This window comes from Meles meles, chromosome 1 (assembly GCF_922984935.1).
Source record: "Meles meles chromosome 1, mMelMel3.1 paternal haplotype, whole genome shotgun sequence".
Taxonomy (NCBI): Eukaryota; Metazoa; Chordata; class Mammalia; order Carnivora; family Mustelidae; genus Meles; species Meles meles.
The window spans coordinates 153,837,622-153,854,336 of NC_060066.1; the positions used below are offsets into that span (position 1 = coordinate 153,837,622).

At 35.9% G+C, this 16,715-nt stretch overlaps 1 protein-coding gene across 2 annotated transcripts in view; it reads left to right on the plus strand.

The window, feature by feature from the left end:
• Positions 1 to 16,715, plus strand: part of SLC44A5 (solute carrier family 44 member 5) — a 424,145-nt gene that overhangs the window by 361,665 nt on the left and 45,765 nt on the right. For both annotated transcript variants that reach the window (XM_046024493.1, XM_046024485.1), the window contains exons 7-11: positions 2,860 to 2,988; positions 3,826 to 3,886; positions 11,354 to 11,477; positions 12,874 to 12,957; positions 16,026 to 16,138. In XM_046024493.1, coding sequence (XP_045880449.1) covers positions 2,860 to 2,988; positions 3,826 to 3,886; positions 11,354 to 11,477; positions 12,874 to 12,957; positions 16,026 to 16,138 — 511 coding nt within the window. The remainder of the gene's footprint in view (positions 1 to 2,859; positions 2,989 to 3,825; positions 3,887 to 11,353; positions 11,478 to 12,873; positions 12,958 to 16,025; positions 16,139 to 16,715) is intronic.

Sequence of the window (16,715 nt, forward strand, 5' to 3'; positions counted from 1 at the left end):
ATAACAAACAATTTTACTTATTTGTTGTTATCCATCTCTCCTCTATTAGAAAGTAAACAACTTGAGGGCAAAAATTTTATTTGTTTTATTCACTGTGTTTCCAGTGCCTAGAATAGGCTCAGAGTAGATGATCAATAAGTATTTGTTGAAGGAATAAATGAGTGACTATCTTCCTACTCCCAGTCTAGGAAATATTCCACTGTTTAGATCCATCATTCCCATGAGGAAACAAAAATATCTTTGTACATATGTTTTTTAATGTACCCATGTACAACTTATTTACATTTATGTAAAGTACCCCACTAGATCATGTTTTTTTCATAGCAAATGTAGTGTTGTAACCTACAGATAGCTCTTCTACTCACCAAATTCTGATTTGTATTAGATGTTAAACTATATGAATTGCAGATATAAAAATAATGGCGAAGAACTATATTTTAAGTGCCCCTTTGTGGTCACACAAAGAAGCAGAATTGAGTCAGAATGTATTTTTGCTGCCAGTCATGGAGACTTGCTTTTAGCCTGCCAGGCATTCGTGTATCTACTGATCCAAGCCATATTTTTATGCATTATGTTTTTTGTTAACTGCCAGCATAGTCCAGACATGTGTCACAAGCGTTTAGAGGACAGACTGTGATCAATTAGGATACTGTGCCTCAATGTGACCTTCATTTTTGGCTAATTATATGTTGATTGCTACTAATCAGCATCATATTTGAAATGAACAAATTGGTCTGCTAGAGGGAGAGAATAAAGAGCAGTTGCTATATTGTATTTTAACAGCTCATTTGTGTCTGGAATGAAATTTGATGTGCTTCTCTTTAACAAACCACTTTTTACCATCTTAATTACTTTCTTGTATACATTGCATACACAGCACTGTTAATATGGAGTATACATTGTATGTGTGTGTATTTAGGAATATAGAAATCATGGTCCCAACTCAGTAGTTCCTATTTTCATTTAAGGCCTGTGAAAGCATTAGTACTTTCAGTATTCATTTTATAAATCTATTTAAATCTACCCGATAGGGGAACTAGTGAAGTTATGTTTCAAACCATATTATTGTCAAAGTCTAAATATAAAGTATCTTCCAATATGTTAAAGGTTTACTCAGCTTAGCTCCAATCAGAGTGAAATTTTGACATTTGTATTGATGATAACCTTAGCCTTCTTTAAAAGAAAAAAAAAAAAAGTGAGCATCTTAGGGACTTTGAATGTCCCTAAACAGTTCTTCAGCTTTTGCGGAAAGATATCTGTGAAATTTAAATATTTCCTCTAGAGGTGTGTGAGAGTGTGTGTGTGTGTGTGTGCGCGCGCGCACGCGCACACACCTGCTCATGAATGCCTATGTATATATGAGAAACTGACAAAGAGAAAATACACACAGAGGTGTGAATGTGGAGACACGTTGTTTGCCCTGTCAGAACTTGTAGAAGAAATTCAGTTGTTGCTGCTGCTACTACAAAACAACATTAATGGTGAGATTTGACATATCTATTTAGTTTTCCACCTCTTACCTTAGCTGTGGAGTTGACACCAAATGTTTTTGTGTGCAGTAGAAACTTGACCCAAATAATGGGGAAGAGCTGTCAGCTCAGCAGCAAGATTTTTACCTAACTGCCAATGGATTGAGCTAGAATCTGGCCAGTGAGAAGTTAACAAATTACAGCAGGCTTATGGAGCAAGTCAGAGCTGAGAAGGCTTTCATAAGGAGGAACCAAAGGGGGAGAGAATGTCTACGGACTGCAACTCTGATGGCTTAATGGGATCTTTGTTTTTTGTTTTTTTTAATTACAAACAAAAGCAAAACCGATAGAGTGTATCTTTTTGGATTCTGTTTTCTCTCTGTGGAGGTCCTACTTAGATTTCAGTCACTCCACAATGGCTCTGTGGACTAGTAGTCACAGTGATCTGGTTTGGTATTAATAGGTCCTCTAAGGTCATTAATGTAAAATAATTGCATTGGTGACCTCTCTGCCCACATTTGGCTGGTGTTGTTGGTAAAAGACTGTAATAATGACTACCACAAATAGTCCCAATTTTGTTATTTTCTTATAGTAATAAGTCCAAAATTATATTTTGAGAATTGTTGAGAATTCACTGACATGGATAGTTATTAGTGGCATAAATTATCAATATTTGGAGCAGTTTTAATGACCATTTTATTCATCTACAGAAAAGGAAGTAAGATTCTAGCCCTCAAAATACATAAACTACACAGGCAAAATTAATCTTGCAAAAAATTAATCTTGCATTATACTCTTATCTACTAACTCAGAAACCAATAAGGGAATATTTTATTAAAAAATCCATCACTGTCCTATGATAGTGGTCACATGAACCTAAACATAATAAAACTGCATAGAAATGTAATAGATAATAGAAATAGAAATGCATGCATGCACACACACACACACAAATAAATGAGTGCATGTAAGACTGGTAAAATCTAAATAAGGTTAGTGGGTGGTAACAATATCAATTTTTTGGTTGTGATATTGTTCTGTAATTGTACAAGTTATTACCATTGATTAAAACTGGGTGGAATATGTTATTTCTATAGCTACAAGTAGATCTACAATTATTCCAAAATCAGATGTTAAAAACAAGCCTGTCATTATACATCTATTGTCTTAACACAAATCATTGTCAAAAGGCAAGAAGTAGAGATTGATAACTATTGCATGAAATTTTATTTTTTACATAAATTAGAAAATTGATGCAAGTTTCTTTGATGAAAAATGGTGCTTTGCTTCTTGTAGTGGTAAATAGCTTAGAAGTCTAATCTTACAGATACTTCCATGGTTTATTCAATTCAGTTGAGTCTCCACCACTGTGTTTTCCTTTTCTTCACAGATCTGTGTCTCCAAGTGCCCAGAAAAGTTTCTAACCTACATGGAAATACAATTTTCATACAGAACAAACAAACACTATTGGACATATTACAGCCAATTCTGCAAATCCCCTTTTGTTAAGCCTGTGAAGGTATGTGTGTTTAAGCTTAAAACTAGAGAAGACTTTAACTCTTGTTTCAATCTCAAATGTAAAATGAGCATTTGTAATGGATAAGCTCCTAAATCATCTAGGAAATGATTATGTATTATTCCATTAAGACACAAATGCACGTGTACATACAAATTTACATGCACCATTTATAGCATATCATTGTGTAGACTTTGGGTATTATGCAAAACTCTTAAGCCTGGTGAGTTACCGTTAGCTTTAACTATTCCCTAAAACCAACAAATTCTCTACTTGGCTGGACCATGTCATCAAGATCTAGGAGCTAACTAATGGTAATATTAATATTATCATTTCATTAATGTGGTGATGAAGATCCACGACTTAGTAACAAGTAGAATTTTATTTCTAAACCCAGTTTGATAATTATTCACTTAAGAAAAAATCCTCAAACCCTACGTAGGTTTGAGACTTAAGAAGGAATTCTAAAGCCCTGTTATGTTAAACAGTTAAATAGTATTAATGGCTTCTAACTTCTAACTAAGAAGATGCTGTTTTTCCAGAAAAAAAAAATATGAAGAATTAGAGACTCAAAATGTGACTTTTCAAAAGTGTGTCCTGACTCAGTGGGTCTGGTTTTATTATTGTTGATTTGACTGAATTACAGTTAGAACATTTTAGAGCATTTGTCAAATAAGTATGTGTGTATAATAATCTTAAAATCATTCTTATAGGGGAGTAACATGAAATAATGAGATAATTATGGAGTTAAATTTTCAAAGGACACAATTTTTATACTGAGAATAAAAGTTGTCATTATATAGCCTTTGAAATGTTAACATACTCTTTCTTCCATTTTAGACTCTCTCACAAGTCTTACTGGATGATGATTGTCCAACAGCAATTTTTCCAAGCAAACCACGTAAGTGGTTATTACTTATCTTTTCTTAGAACATATAAGAAGTTACTTAATTCAGTTCCCTTAATTTCTTTGTTGACAAAATTGAAGCCAAGAATAGTTGTATGACTTGCCCAGTGTCCTAGAATTAATTAGGAAACCAAAGCGAAAGCCCATTCTCCTGACTCCAGCCAGAGACATTTCCACAGGAGATCTGTTAGTTTTGAGGTTTTGCTGCATCAAGATACACAGAAAAGATTAAAAACTGATTTTAAAAGCCCAGATTGATTACTTGGTACTCTACAAGCACATGTAAGCACACAGACATAATCTTGCATACTCACCCCTGATTCAGCCAAAGAGTTTGTTCCGAAGTTGCCTGGGGTGTGATGGTGGGACATAAACTTGTCCTATAATTTGAAATTTTAAATATTTATGTATCTCTTAAAGGAATCGATATTTTGTATATTTTAATATTATAAATTTTATTTAAGTTTATATAAACTTTGCTTCATTTTAGAGAAACCCTCTCCAGAGAGATAAAAGCCCTTTCTGGAGAAATAAAGGAACTAAAATCTAACCAAATTGGAATCAAAAAAAGCTATTAATGAGGCGTAGTCAAAAATGGAGGCTCTTACTGCTAGGATAAATGAGGCAGAAGAAAGAATTAGTGATATAGAAGACCAAATGTCAGAGAATAAAGAAGCTGAGCAAAAGAGAGACAAACAACTACTGGGCCATAAGGGGAGAATTCGAGAGATAAGTGACACCATAAGATGAAGCAACATTAGAATAATTGGGATTCCAGAAGAAGAAGAAAGAGAGAGGAGAGCAGAAGGTATATTGGAGAGAATTATTGTAGAGAATTTCCCTAATATGGCAAAGGGAACAAATATCAAAATCCAGGAGATGCAAAGAATGCCCCTCAAAATCAATAAAAATAGGTCCACACCCCATCACCTGATAGTAAAATTTACAAGTCTTAGTGACAAAGAGAAAATCCTGAAAGCAGCCTGGGAAAAGAAGTCTGTAATGTACAAGGATAAAAACATTAGATTGGCAGCAGACTTATCCACAGAGACCTGGCAGGCCAGAAAGAACTGGCATGATATATTCAGAGCACTAAACGAGAAAAACATGCAGCCAAGAATACTATATCCAGCTAGGCTATCATTGAAAATAGAAGGAGAGATAAAAATTTTCCAGGACAAACAAAAACTGAAGGAATTTGCAAACACCAAACCAGCTCTACAGGAAATATTGACAGGGGTCCTCTACGCAAAGAGGGACTCTAAAAGTAGTAGATCAGAAAGGAACAGAGACAATATACAGTGACAGTCACCTTACAGACAATACAATGGCACTAAATTCATATCTCTCAATAGTTACCCTGAATGTTAATGGGCTAATGCCCCAATCAAAAGACACAGGGTATCAGATTGGATAAAAAAACAAAACCCATCAATATGCTGTCTACAAGAAACTCATTTTAGACCCGAAGACACCTGAAGATTTAAAGTGAGGGGGTGGAAAACAATGTACCATGCTAATGGACATCAGAAGAAAGCTGGGGTGGCAATCCTTATATCAGATCAATTAGATTTTAAGCCAAAGACTATAATAAGAGATGAGGAAGGACACTATATCCTACTCAAAGGGTCTGTCCAACAAGAAGGCCTAATAATTTTAAATATCTATGCCCCTAACATGGGAGCAGTCAATTATATAAACCAATTAATAACAAAATCAAAGAAGTACATCAACAATAATACAATAATAGTAGGGGACTTTAACACTCCAATCACTGAAATGGACAGATCATCCAAGCAAAAGATCAACAGGGAAATAAAGGCCTTGAATGACACACTGGACCAGATGGACATCACAGATATATTCAGAACATTCCAGCACAAGGCAACAGAATACACATTCTTCTCTAGTGCACATGGAACATTCTCCAGAATAGACCATATCCTGGGTCATAAATCAGGTCTCAACCGGTACTGAAAGATTGGGATCATTCTCCTGCATATTTTCAGACCACAATGCTCTGAAGCTAGAACTCAGTCACAAGAGGAAATTTGGAAAGAACCCAAATACATGGAGACTAAACACCATTCTTCTAAAAAATGAATGGGTCAACCAGGAAATTAAAGAAGAATTGAAAAAATTCATGGAAACAAATGATAATGAAAACACAACGGTTCAAAATCTGTGGGACACAGCAAAGGCAGTCCTGAGAGGAAAATATATAGCGGTACAAGCCTTTCTCAAGAAACAAGAAAGATCTCAAGTACACAACCTAACCCTACACCTAAAGGAGCTGGAGAAAGAACAAGAAAGAAACCCTAAACCCAGCAGGTGAAGAGAAATCATAAAGATCAGAGCAGAAATCAATGAAATAGAAACCAGAAAAACAATAGAATAAATCAACAGAACTAGGAGCTGGTTCTTTGAAAGAATTAATAAGATTGATAAACCCCTGGCAGACTTATCAAAAAGAAAAGAGAAGGGACCCAAATAAATAAAATCATGAATGAAAAAGGAGAGATCACAACCAACACCAAAGAAATATAAACAATTATAAGAACATACTATGAGCAACTCTATGCCAACAAATTCAACAATCTGGAAGAAATTTCTAGAAACATATAAACTACCACAACTGAACCAGGAATAAATAAAAAACCTGAACAGACCCATAACCAGTAAGGAGATTGAAACAGTCATCAAAAATCTCCAAACAAACAAAAGCCCAGGGCCAGACAGCTTCCCAGGGCAATTCTACCAAACATTTAAAAAGAATTAATTCCTATTCTCCTGAAACTATTTCAAAAAATAGAAATGGAAGGAAAACTTCCAAACTCATTTTATGAGCCCAGCATCACCTTGATCCCAAAACCAGACAAGGATCCCACCAAAAAAGAGAATTACAGACCAATATCCTTGATGAACACTGATGCAAAAATTCTCACCAAAATACTAGCCAATAGGATCCAACAGTACATTAAAAGGGTTATTCACCACAATCAAGTGGGATTTATTCCAGGGCTGCAAGTTGGTTCAACATCCGCAAAGCAATCAATGTGATACAATCCATTAGTAAAAGAAAGAACAAGAGCCATATGATACTCTCAATAGATGCTGAAAAAGCATTTGACAAAGTACAGCATCCCTTCCTGATTAAAACTCTTCAAAGTGTAGGGATAGAGGGCACATACCTTAATAGCATCAAAGCGATTTTGAAAAACCCACTGCAAATATCATTCTCAATGGAGAAAAACTGAAAGCTTTTCCGTTAAGGTCAGGAACACGGCAGGCAGGAACACTGCTATTCAACATGCTACTAGAAGTCCTAGCCTCAGCAATCAGACAACAAAAAGAAATTAAAGGCATCCAAACTGGCAAAGAAGAAGTCAAACTATCACTCTTTGCAGATGATATGATACTATATGTGGAAAACCCAAAAGACTCCACTCCAAAACTTCTAGAACTTGTACAGAAATTCAGTAAAGTGTCAGGATATAAAATCAATGTACAGAAATCAGTTGCATTTCTTTACACCAACAACAAGAAAGAAGAAAGAGAAATTAAGGAGTTAATCCCATTTACAATTGCACCCAAAACCATAAGATACCTAGGAATAAACCTAACCAAAGAGGCTAAGAATCTATACTCAGAAAACTATAAAGTACTCATGAAAGAAATTGAGGAAGACACAAAGAAATGGAAAAATGTTTGATGCTCGTGGATTGGAAGAACAAATATTGTGAAAATGTCTATTCTACCTAAAGCAATCTGCACATTTAATGCAATCCTTACCAAAATCCCACCCATTTTTTTTTCAAAGAAATAGAACAAATAATCTTAAAATTTATATGGAACCATAAAAAGACCTCAAATAGCCAAAGGAATATTGAAAAAGAAAGCCAAAGTTGGTGGCATCACAATTCGGGACTTCAAGCTCTATTACAAAGCTGTCATCATCAAGACAGCATGGTACTGGCACAAAAACAGACACACAGATCAATGGAACAGAATAGAGAGCCCAGAAATAGACCCTCAACTCTATGGCCAACTAATCTTCGACAAAGCAGGAAAGAATGTCCAATGGAAAAAAGACAGCCTCTTCAATAAATGGTGCTGGGAAAATTGGACAGCCACATGCAGAAAAATGAAATTGGACCACTTCCTTACACCACACACGAAAATAGACTCAAAATGGATGAAGGACCTCAAGGTGAGAAAGGAATCCATCAAAATCCTTGAGGAGAACACAGGCAGCAAACTCTTCAACCTCAGCTGCAGCAACATCTTCCTAGGAACATCGGCAAAGGCAAGGGAAGCAAGGGCAAAAATGAACTATTGGGACTTCATCAAGATCAAAAGCTTTTGCACAGCAAAGGAAACAGTTAACAAAACCAAAAGACAACTGACAGAATGGGGGAAGATATTTGCAAACGACATATCAGATAAAGGGCTAGTATCCAAAATCTATAAGGAACTTAGCAAACTCAACACCCAAAGAACAAATAATCCAATCAAGAAATGGGCAGAGGACATGAACAGACATTTCTGCAAAGAAGACATCCAGATGGCCAACAGACACATGAAAAAGTGCTCCACGTCACTCGGCATCAGGGAAATACAAATCAAAACCACAATGAGATACTACCTCACACCGGTCAGAATGGCTAAAATTAACAACTCAGGAAATGACAGATGCTGGCTAGGATGCGGAGAAAGAGGAACCCTCCTCCACTGTTGGTGGGAATGCAAGCTTGTGCAGCCACTCTGGAAAATTGTGTGGAGGTTCCTCAAAAAGTTGAAAATAGAGCTACCCTATGACCCAGCGATTGCACTGCTGGGTATATATCCTAAAGATACAAATGTGGTGCTCCGAAGGGGCACATGCACCCGAATGTTTATGACAGCAATGTCCACAATAGCCAAACTATGGAAAGAACCTAGATGTCCATCAACAGATGAATGGATAAAGAAGAAGTGGTATATATATACAATGGAATACTATGCAGCCATCAAAAGAAATGAAATCTTGCCATTTGTGACGACGTGGATGGAACTAGAGGGTATTATGCTTAGCGAAGTGAGTCAGTAGGAGAAAGACAACTATCATATGATCTCCTTGATATGAGGAAGTGGAGATGCAACATGGGGGGCTTGGAGGGGTAGGAAAAGAAAAAATTGAAAGAAGATGGGATCGGGAGGGAGACAAACCATAAAAGACTCAATCTCAAAAAACAGACTGAGGGTTGCTGGGGGGAGTGGGGACACGATAGGGTGGTGGAGATATGGACAATGGGGAGGGTATGGGCTAAGATGAGTACTGTGAAATGTGTAAACCTGGTGAGTCACAGACCTGTACCCCTGGGGATAAAAACACATTATATATTTATTTAAAAATTTAAAAATAAAAATTAAAAAAAAAGAAACATGGGAAAACCCTGCATTTATTTTATGGTTATGACTCTCAAAAAATTTTCTTGCAGAGAAAGACTAGAAAGAAATTCATCTAAAATAAAGAGTTCATTGTGGGTGGTAGGACTATGTATTGTTTTGTATTTTCCTTCTTATTTTCTCTACTTTTCAAATATATAATGGACATATTTAGCCATTGGAGTTAACTGATTGAATAAATTGCCCAGAACAGGGTTGGAGGACTCTGTGGGTGGAAACAGTCCTATTTAAGGTGTGGCAAAGGAAAGAATGCAGGGAAAAACTAAAGGGAGGCAGGAGAGAGCCTGGGTATGTAAGCCAAAGGAAGAGTTTCAAAAAGACAGGGTTTGTCTACCATGTCAAAGCCTCAGGAAAGTTAGCTCAATTAACAGCAAATACTGACTGAGTTCTACTATGTACCAAACACTGTGCTAGGTAACGGTTGAGTTCAAGCAGGATAATGACTAAAAGATATTTGGAGGTTTGGGCCATTAAAAAATTATCTGGATTACTGGAAAATTTCTTTGGAGTGATGGGGACAGCATGTGATTGGATTGAGAGAGAATAGAAACAGATGGTAAAGACTACTATGTCAAATTTGCCAGGGAAGAACCAGAAAAAGATGAGGAAGATACTGAAGGACTCATCCTTATTTTAAATGCTCTAGGAGATGAAAGTAGGTAGACAGGAGATCATTTTAAGCCCAAAAAGTCAGGAAAGGCTTGGTAAAGACCTATTTCTTCATTCCCTATATCAACTACTTTAATATTTTCGAGCTTAAATTCCCTGAAAAGTCATGCAAATCTGTGATGCTTCCTGTAAGAAAAAATATGAAAATGATCCACTTCTGATTTCTCTTCCCTCTTGATTTAAAATTGGGGTTTTAAAATATTTTTAGTAATACAGATATGTAAAGAAGTAAGGATTCTATTTAATCAAAATAGGTATATAGAAAATTGAACAGTGAAGTAACTCTTCTGAGAAATTATGCTAGTGTACAAAGTGTGGGCCATTTTGATATCTTTAGAATTTCTATTTCCAGTCCCTCCAAAAAACCAGATAAATGAGAAAGCTGGAAGACACAAATTATTAAGACTTCACAAATAAAAATTCAGTTGTCTTAATGGCCTGAAGTTTGAGATAGTTCTTATTTTTCAAGAAATTATTCACTAGTCTCCAGTTTTCAAGGTTTCAGTCAAGGAGTATCTAAATTTTTTTTTTTTTATAAGAAAAAGTAAACTCAGGAGTGCCTGGGTGGCTCAGTTGGTTAAGCGTCCGCCTTCAGCTCAGGTCATTATCCCAGTGTTCTGGGATAGAGCTCCATATCGAGCTCCCTGCTCAGCAGGGAGTCTGTTTCTTCCTCTTCCTCTGCCTGCTGCTCTGCCTATTTGTGGTCTCTATCTCTCTGTCAAATAAATAAAAAATTCTTAAAAAAAAAAAAAAGAAAAGAAAAAGAACAAGCAAACTCAGGACATCTGAGGAGCTCAGCCTAATAAGCGTCTGCCTTCAGCTCAGGCCATGATCCCAGAGTCCTAGGATGAAGCCCCACACACACCTGACTTCCTGCTCAGCGTGGAGTCTGCTTCTCCCTTTTTTCTCCCACTCCCCACTGCCCTCTCTCTCTCTCTCTCTCCCTCTCTCTCTTAAATAAAATCTTTTATAAAAAAAGAAATAAACTCGGTCATACAAGTAAATATAGTCTTTTATTAAAATTTTTTTTTACCATGTGAGATGTTATCAGTATTACTCTTTTTTAAAAACCTATGCTGTACATCTTACTTATTAGCGACTTGATGAATGTACCATGTGTAAAATAACAAGTTTAGAGTGTAGCTTCATATTTGCTTTCTAAAGCTGTCTGAGAACCATCAGAAAACCTTCTGACCACCAAGTAATGGGCAATTATCTATGTTGAGCAATATGCCTATACATTGTCTAGCAAGAATTTGATTATAAATAACAGAAAGCTTAAGAAAGGGAGAACATTACATAGGAAGAAGTAGAAAAGTGACTCCCATAATTTTTTTTTTACAGTTCTCCAGAGATGTTTCCCTGACTTCACTACTAAAAATGGCACTTTGACAGTAGGAAATAAAACAACATTTGAAGATGGAAGTGGAAAAACAAGAAATGCTATAGAACTCAGGAAAGCTGCAAAGTATGTTTGTTTGCATTCTTATTTTCAGTTTGGATGAATCCTATTACTGTACACAAAACTAAAACTTCTATTAGGTTAAGGGTTATAGAGGAAGAATATGCATTATTATGAAATACACATGTCACCGTGGTTTGGAGACCCTGGTGTGTATCGTTAAGAAAAACAGATAAAGGAGAAACCAAAGTAAATTAGAAAGTGCAATGATGTTTTTTTAAATGGTCAAATCTTTCATTATCAACAGATACAGAAATGAAATCTCAGTAAGCATATTGAAAGACCTTAATATACTTGTTGAGGGGACACAATAAAAAGATGCTGTTTAAATCACCATTCAAAAAAATTGACTAAAATAATGAAACTGCCAGATGTTTTAAAGGGTAGAGGGCCTTAAGAAAGTCAAGACAACCGTGGTAATGTTTCTGTGTATTAACTACAAGGAAGTCAATTTACTCTTTCCCTTCGCATACACATCAGGTTTCAGGTTAGAGGGAAATATAATTCTCTGGGCAGGTAAAGTCCCATGTGTGCACAAACAGAGTATCATTGTATAGCTCAGTTGTCGAATTAAAAGTGAAACATAGAGATACTCTAAAATTTTTTTTCTCTTCCAAAGAGTTTAGCAGTCCAAGTAGAATACTGTAGGCCCTGCATATTTCAAATGTAATAGCAACACGATGGATTTTACGAATATAAATCTATGTGTATCAAATCACAAAATAATAGTACAAGTGCAGTTCCACTGATAGAAAAATTCAAAACCAAGTGCAACTAAATTAAATTACCCAGCGATGCATATGTAAGTGGTAAAACTGAAAAAGAAAACTAGGGAATTATTAGCACAAAAGTCAGGTTTGTGGTTACCTTAGTGGAAGGAGGAGGTGTTTGTAACTGGGGCACACTGGGAAAGGGACAACAGTGTTGTAGTTACATAGTACATTCACTTCTGATAATTCGTCAAACTGGACAGTAATGATTTGTGCACTTTTCTGTATGTGCTCGTGCCTTCCTGCAACAGCTGTCAGAGGATTAGGAAAGGGAATTAAGGATGATGTTCATTCTTGACTCTATGGATTTTGTAAGCTAAAAACTGATCTTATTTAAATTCATTTCTTACAGTGAGATTTCTGCAATATTGAGGACATGTCACATATGTTGAAAAGGGATCTGTTTACCATTCTTGAAAGCCACGTTCTCTGTGTGTGTGGCTGTAGCTGCCTTTGTAATATACCAAAGAGACATCTCACATATCGTGGCGGCTGGGGAAGGAGTGCCTCTTGATAAATGGTTTCTAAAAATATGTTTTGAACAGCATCTTGCAAAACCCCTTTTATCATAACAAGAACATTTCTGTTTAGTGGCAGTCAAAATAATTGATTTTTTCCTTCTTTGAATTCAGTCGTGTCAATAAAATCCTTGACACAAGGGCAATTGGAATGAAAGTATTTGAAGACTATGCAACAACTTGGTATTGGATTCTCATGTAAGTGCAAATGTTGGTGTTTCTTCTCCAGCCCCATTTTATCCTTGTTTTTATTTTATCGCTTTTGTCAAACTCCCCATTTAGGGCATCTAGGTGGCTCAGCTTGTTAAGTGTCTGCCTTCGGCTCAGGTCATGATCCCAGAGCCTTGGGATCAAGCCCCACACCCAACTGTCTGCTTAGTGGGGAGGCTGCCTCTCCCTCTACCCTTCCCCCCCTACTCCTGATCTCTCTGTCTCTCTCTCAAATCTTTAAATAAATCTTTAAAAAGGAAATTCCCCATTCATATTTGTGAATAAAAGTTTGACTCAGTTCCTGCCATTTTCTTTTTCAGATAGGCTGAAAATGGGGCAAAGATATTTGCAAATATACCCAGTGTTACAAAAGTTTTATGAAAATTTGAACTTTATTCATTAAATTCCCAATAAAAGTACTTGTATAAATAGACTTGAAGTCATGCGGGGGCAACATCTGTAGTATGTTTGCTTCTTACTGTTATGTTACAGTGAATGCAGTTTTATTTCTCTGGGTCTCTTTTCTCATTTGTACTTCCCTTGACCTCCAAAGGATCGCTCTTATATTTTAACACATCCTTTCCACATAATGTTTGTTATCATCATCACCAAAGGTCACTGTAGTTATGAAGAGCTGAAAAATATATATGAAAGGAGGAGGAGATTAAGAATTTTTAGACATAAGATTTGCATTCCTGAGAGGTAAGGGAAAATGCAATCATTCTACTGAAGCAGGTGCATGTGTCTGATATATTTAAGGCTATTGTTACTCTCTGGCTTGTATAGCACCTTCTTATGTTGTAAAAGCATCTATGGTTCCCTAGTGATCAAAGAGCAAAGAGAAAACTCCTTCAGATAGTTATAAGGCCCTTTACAGCCTGGTCCAACTAGTTTCCAAGATTCATCTCCACCCCTGTTACTTGATTAACCCTATAAACACATGAAATAACACACCCATTCTTAGACTGTCAAGTCCCCTGGTTTTGCACATTCTGTTCTCTTTCCTAGCACATCCTTCCTGCATCCTGGGCAATTCTGTCAAATTATTTAAAATCATCTTTTGTGTAAATTGTGAAGTCTTTCTTGACTTCTCCATATATAATTACATTTCCCCTTCTGTGTTCCTCCTACCCACAGCATGCACATGCATGTGCGCGTGCGCACGCGCACACACACACACACACACACACACACCTATACATACACACATGCCTATCATCCAAATAGCACCTAGAATTGTATGTTATTTACCTGGCTCTCTGATAAACCTTGAATTCTTTATGTAACTATGTCTAACTCATTTCTATTTTTCTACCTCCCAGTGTGGTCCTTGAAACATAGATGCAAAGAAAATGTGGGTTCAAGGAACAGTTATAAACCCACGAGGGGAACAAGATAGATATAATATATATAATATAATATATAATACTTAATAAAGTCAAAATTGTTTTGTGTAAAATACTAGTGATTAGTTTGTAGAGCTGTAAAACTAGCTAGTGTTTTTGAGGATTTTACTCATTTTGACGCTTTGTCTTAAACACAATAATTATTTTCAGTGTGTATCGTATTTCAGGATCTCTCTCCATAGCAGAGATTGTAGTCTACACTTGACAGTAGTTAAACTTGTTTCCCTATTGTCAAACTCAAATGTCATTAGATAAATTGCATATTTTTTCTTTATTTTGGCTTTTTAACTACTATCTGAAAAAGTATGCATTATGATAGACCTTTCTATTTACCTCACTCCCAACATACCCTGAAACCCTCTCCACTCAGGCACAGTTCACATCACTAGAACATAAATACTCCTTATCTTCGATTCTTCTGGTTCTTCATCTATCTCACAAATATAAAGCCAAAGACTAATATGCTGTGGCTTAGTTTATTCAGTTACAATTTTATGCAGGAATTAAAAACACAGAGAATAAACAACTATATTCCGCCCCCCTTACCTTTTTGCTTATTCCTCTGGGATTATGCCATAGAATAATCTTTCAACCATACTGAATATTTGAGCATTAAAGTATCTGTGACTTTAATAGGGAATGGCTTCTGGAGTTGAAAGCATGGGCTTTGCAAGAATTGTGACCTTAGAGATACAATGCTGTCATCTATCCAGTGACAGTATTTATAAAGATTTTTTTTTTAAGATAATACTTGGAGACCATAAACTCAGTAAATTTACCAGGCAGTGTTTCTGTTTGGAAACTTACAAAGAGTATCAGAGGTATCAGTTCTTAATGGAAACATCATCCAAATTTCTAATCTTAATGAATTCTGTTTAATGAAATTACCTAGAAGAATTCAATATGGATTTAACCTGGATATATGGGCTGCAGGTAGGGAGTGGGGAAGTATCTCTAGTATTTCAAACTCCAGGATAAAATTAAAACCAAAAACATAGTCATGCTGCTGATAGCTTGGTAAAGTCATATGGCCCAGGAGATATAGAAGCTGTATCATGGCTCCATATAATGGCCCACAGATCACCGGAGACCTGAAATAGATGTCTGGTGATGTCAAACATCATAAATTATTAAAAATAATTAGACTATAATAATGACTACAAAGTCATGAATTCAGGAACTGTGTGGGCAATTACTTTTTTTTTCTGCCCTAAGACTGCTCTCTTACTTCTAGATAGTTCTGTTGTATAAGGTTTCCTTCTGTTAGTATCATGGATGTTTTATAATTTGTCACTTAGTGAGACGTGTGGAGGGGAAAAAAAATACATAGCATGACAATTGTGGCAGATAGGCCAAAACTGTAGGTTGAAGGAATTGTGTTTTTCTTTAAACAGTGGTTGCTACTGGACTTCCATTTACCAAGGTACACAAATTTTGACTCAGGTGTGAAGTTCCTGACGGTGTCCTACTTTTTCATATGAAAGTCTTAATAGAAACTATTGTTTGTACTTTTTAATATTATAAATATTTCTATAGCCAGCTAAAATAGAATAATCTGAGATTATTCTGAATAGAAATGTTGTCTTGCTGTTAACTTTATGTTATGTTTAGCACACTTGACCCCTGTGTGTTATATGGTTTTTCCTCTAGTGGTCTGACTATCGCCATGCTCCTTAGTTGGATGTTTGTGATACTCCTGAGGTTCATAGCTGGATTCCTTTTCTGGGTCTTCATGGTGGGTGTGATTGGAATTATAGGTTACGGTAGGTATCGCCCTTCTTAAAAATCACTAACTATCAAAATAGTCCTTTTCTTTCCAGTTGCCATTATCAATCATGATAAAGCATTTAACTTGCAGTAAGTTTAATTACTTACTTCTTACCCTAAAGTATTAAATTGAGAAAAATTATTTAATTTTGCATATATTATTTCTAGAACTTTTATCTTCTTTATCTTGAAAAAAAGTGATATTAAAATGTTCTACATGTTTTCCTTAGTGACCTTTGGTCCCATGCCTTATGGTTATTAAGATGGAGATAAAAGAACACCATTTAGGTTAATGAAAAACATTTCAGAAAACTTATTTTATTCCTTTAACTTTTTTGTTTGATCAAAGGCTAGGTCTGTGTAGTTACAGAAGTGTGATCTCTTTTTCTCTTTCAATTTACTAATTTTAATCCAGGTACTGTCACACTTTCTAATAGCTGGCCAGTACGCCATAATGAGGCATCACCCTCTAGAGGCAGGTATTCTGAATTACATTCTTTGGGTGGAGAATTACTTTGTATCAAGTTTGAAATCTAACCAATCACTCAGCCCCTCAAAAGCAGTACAGGTACA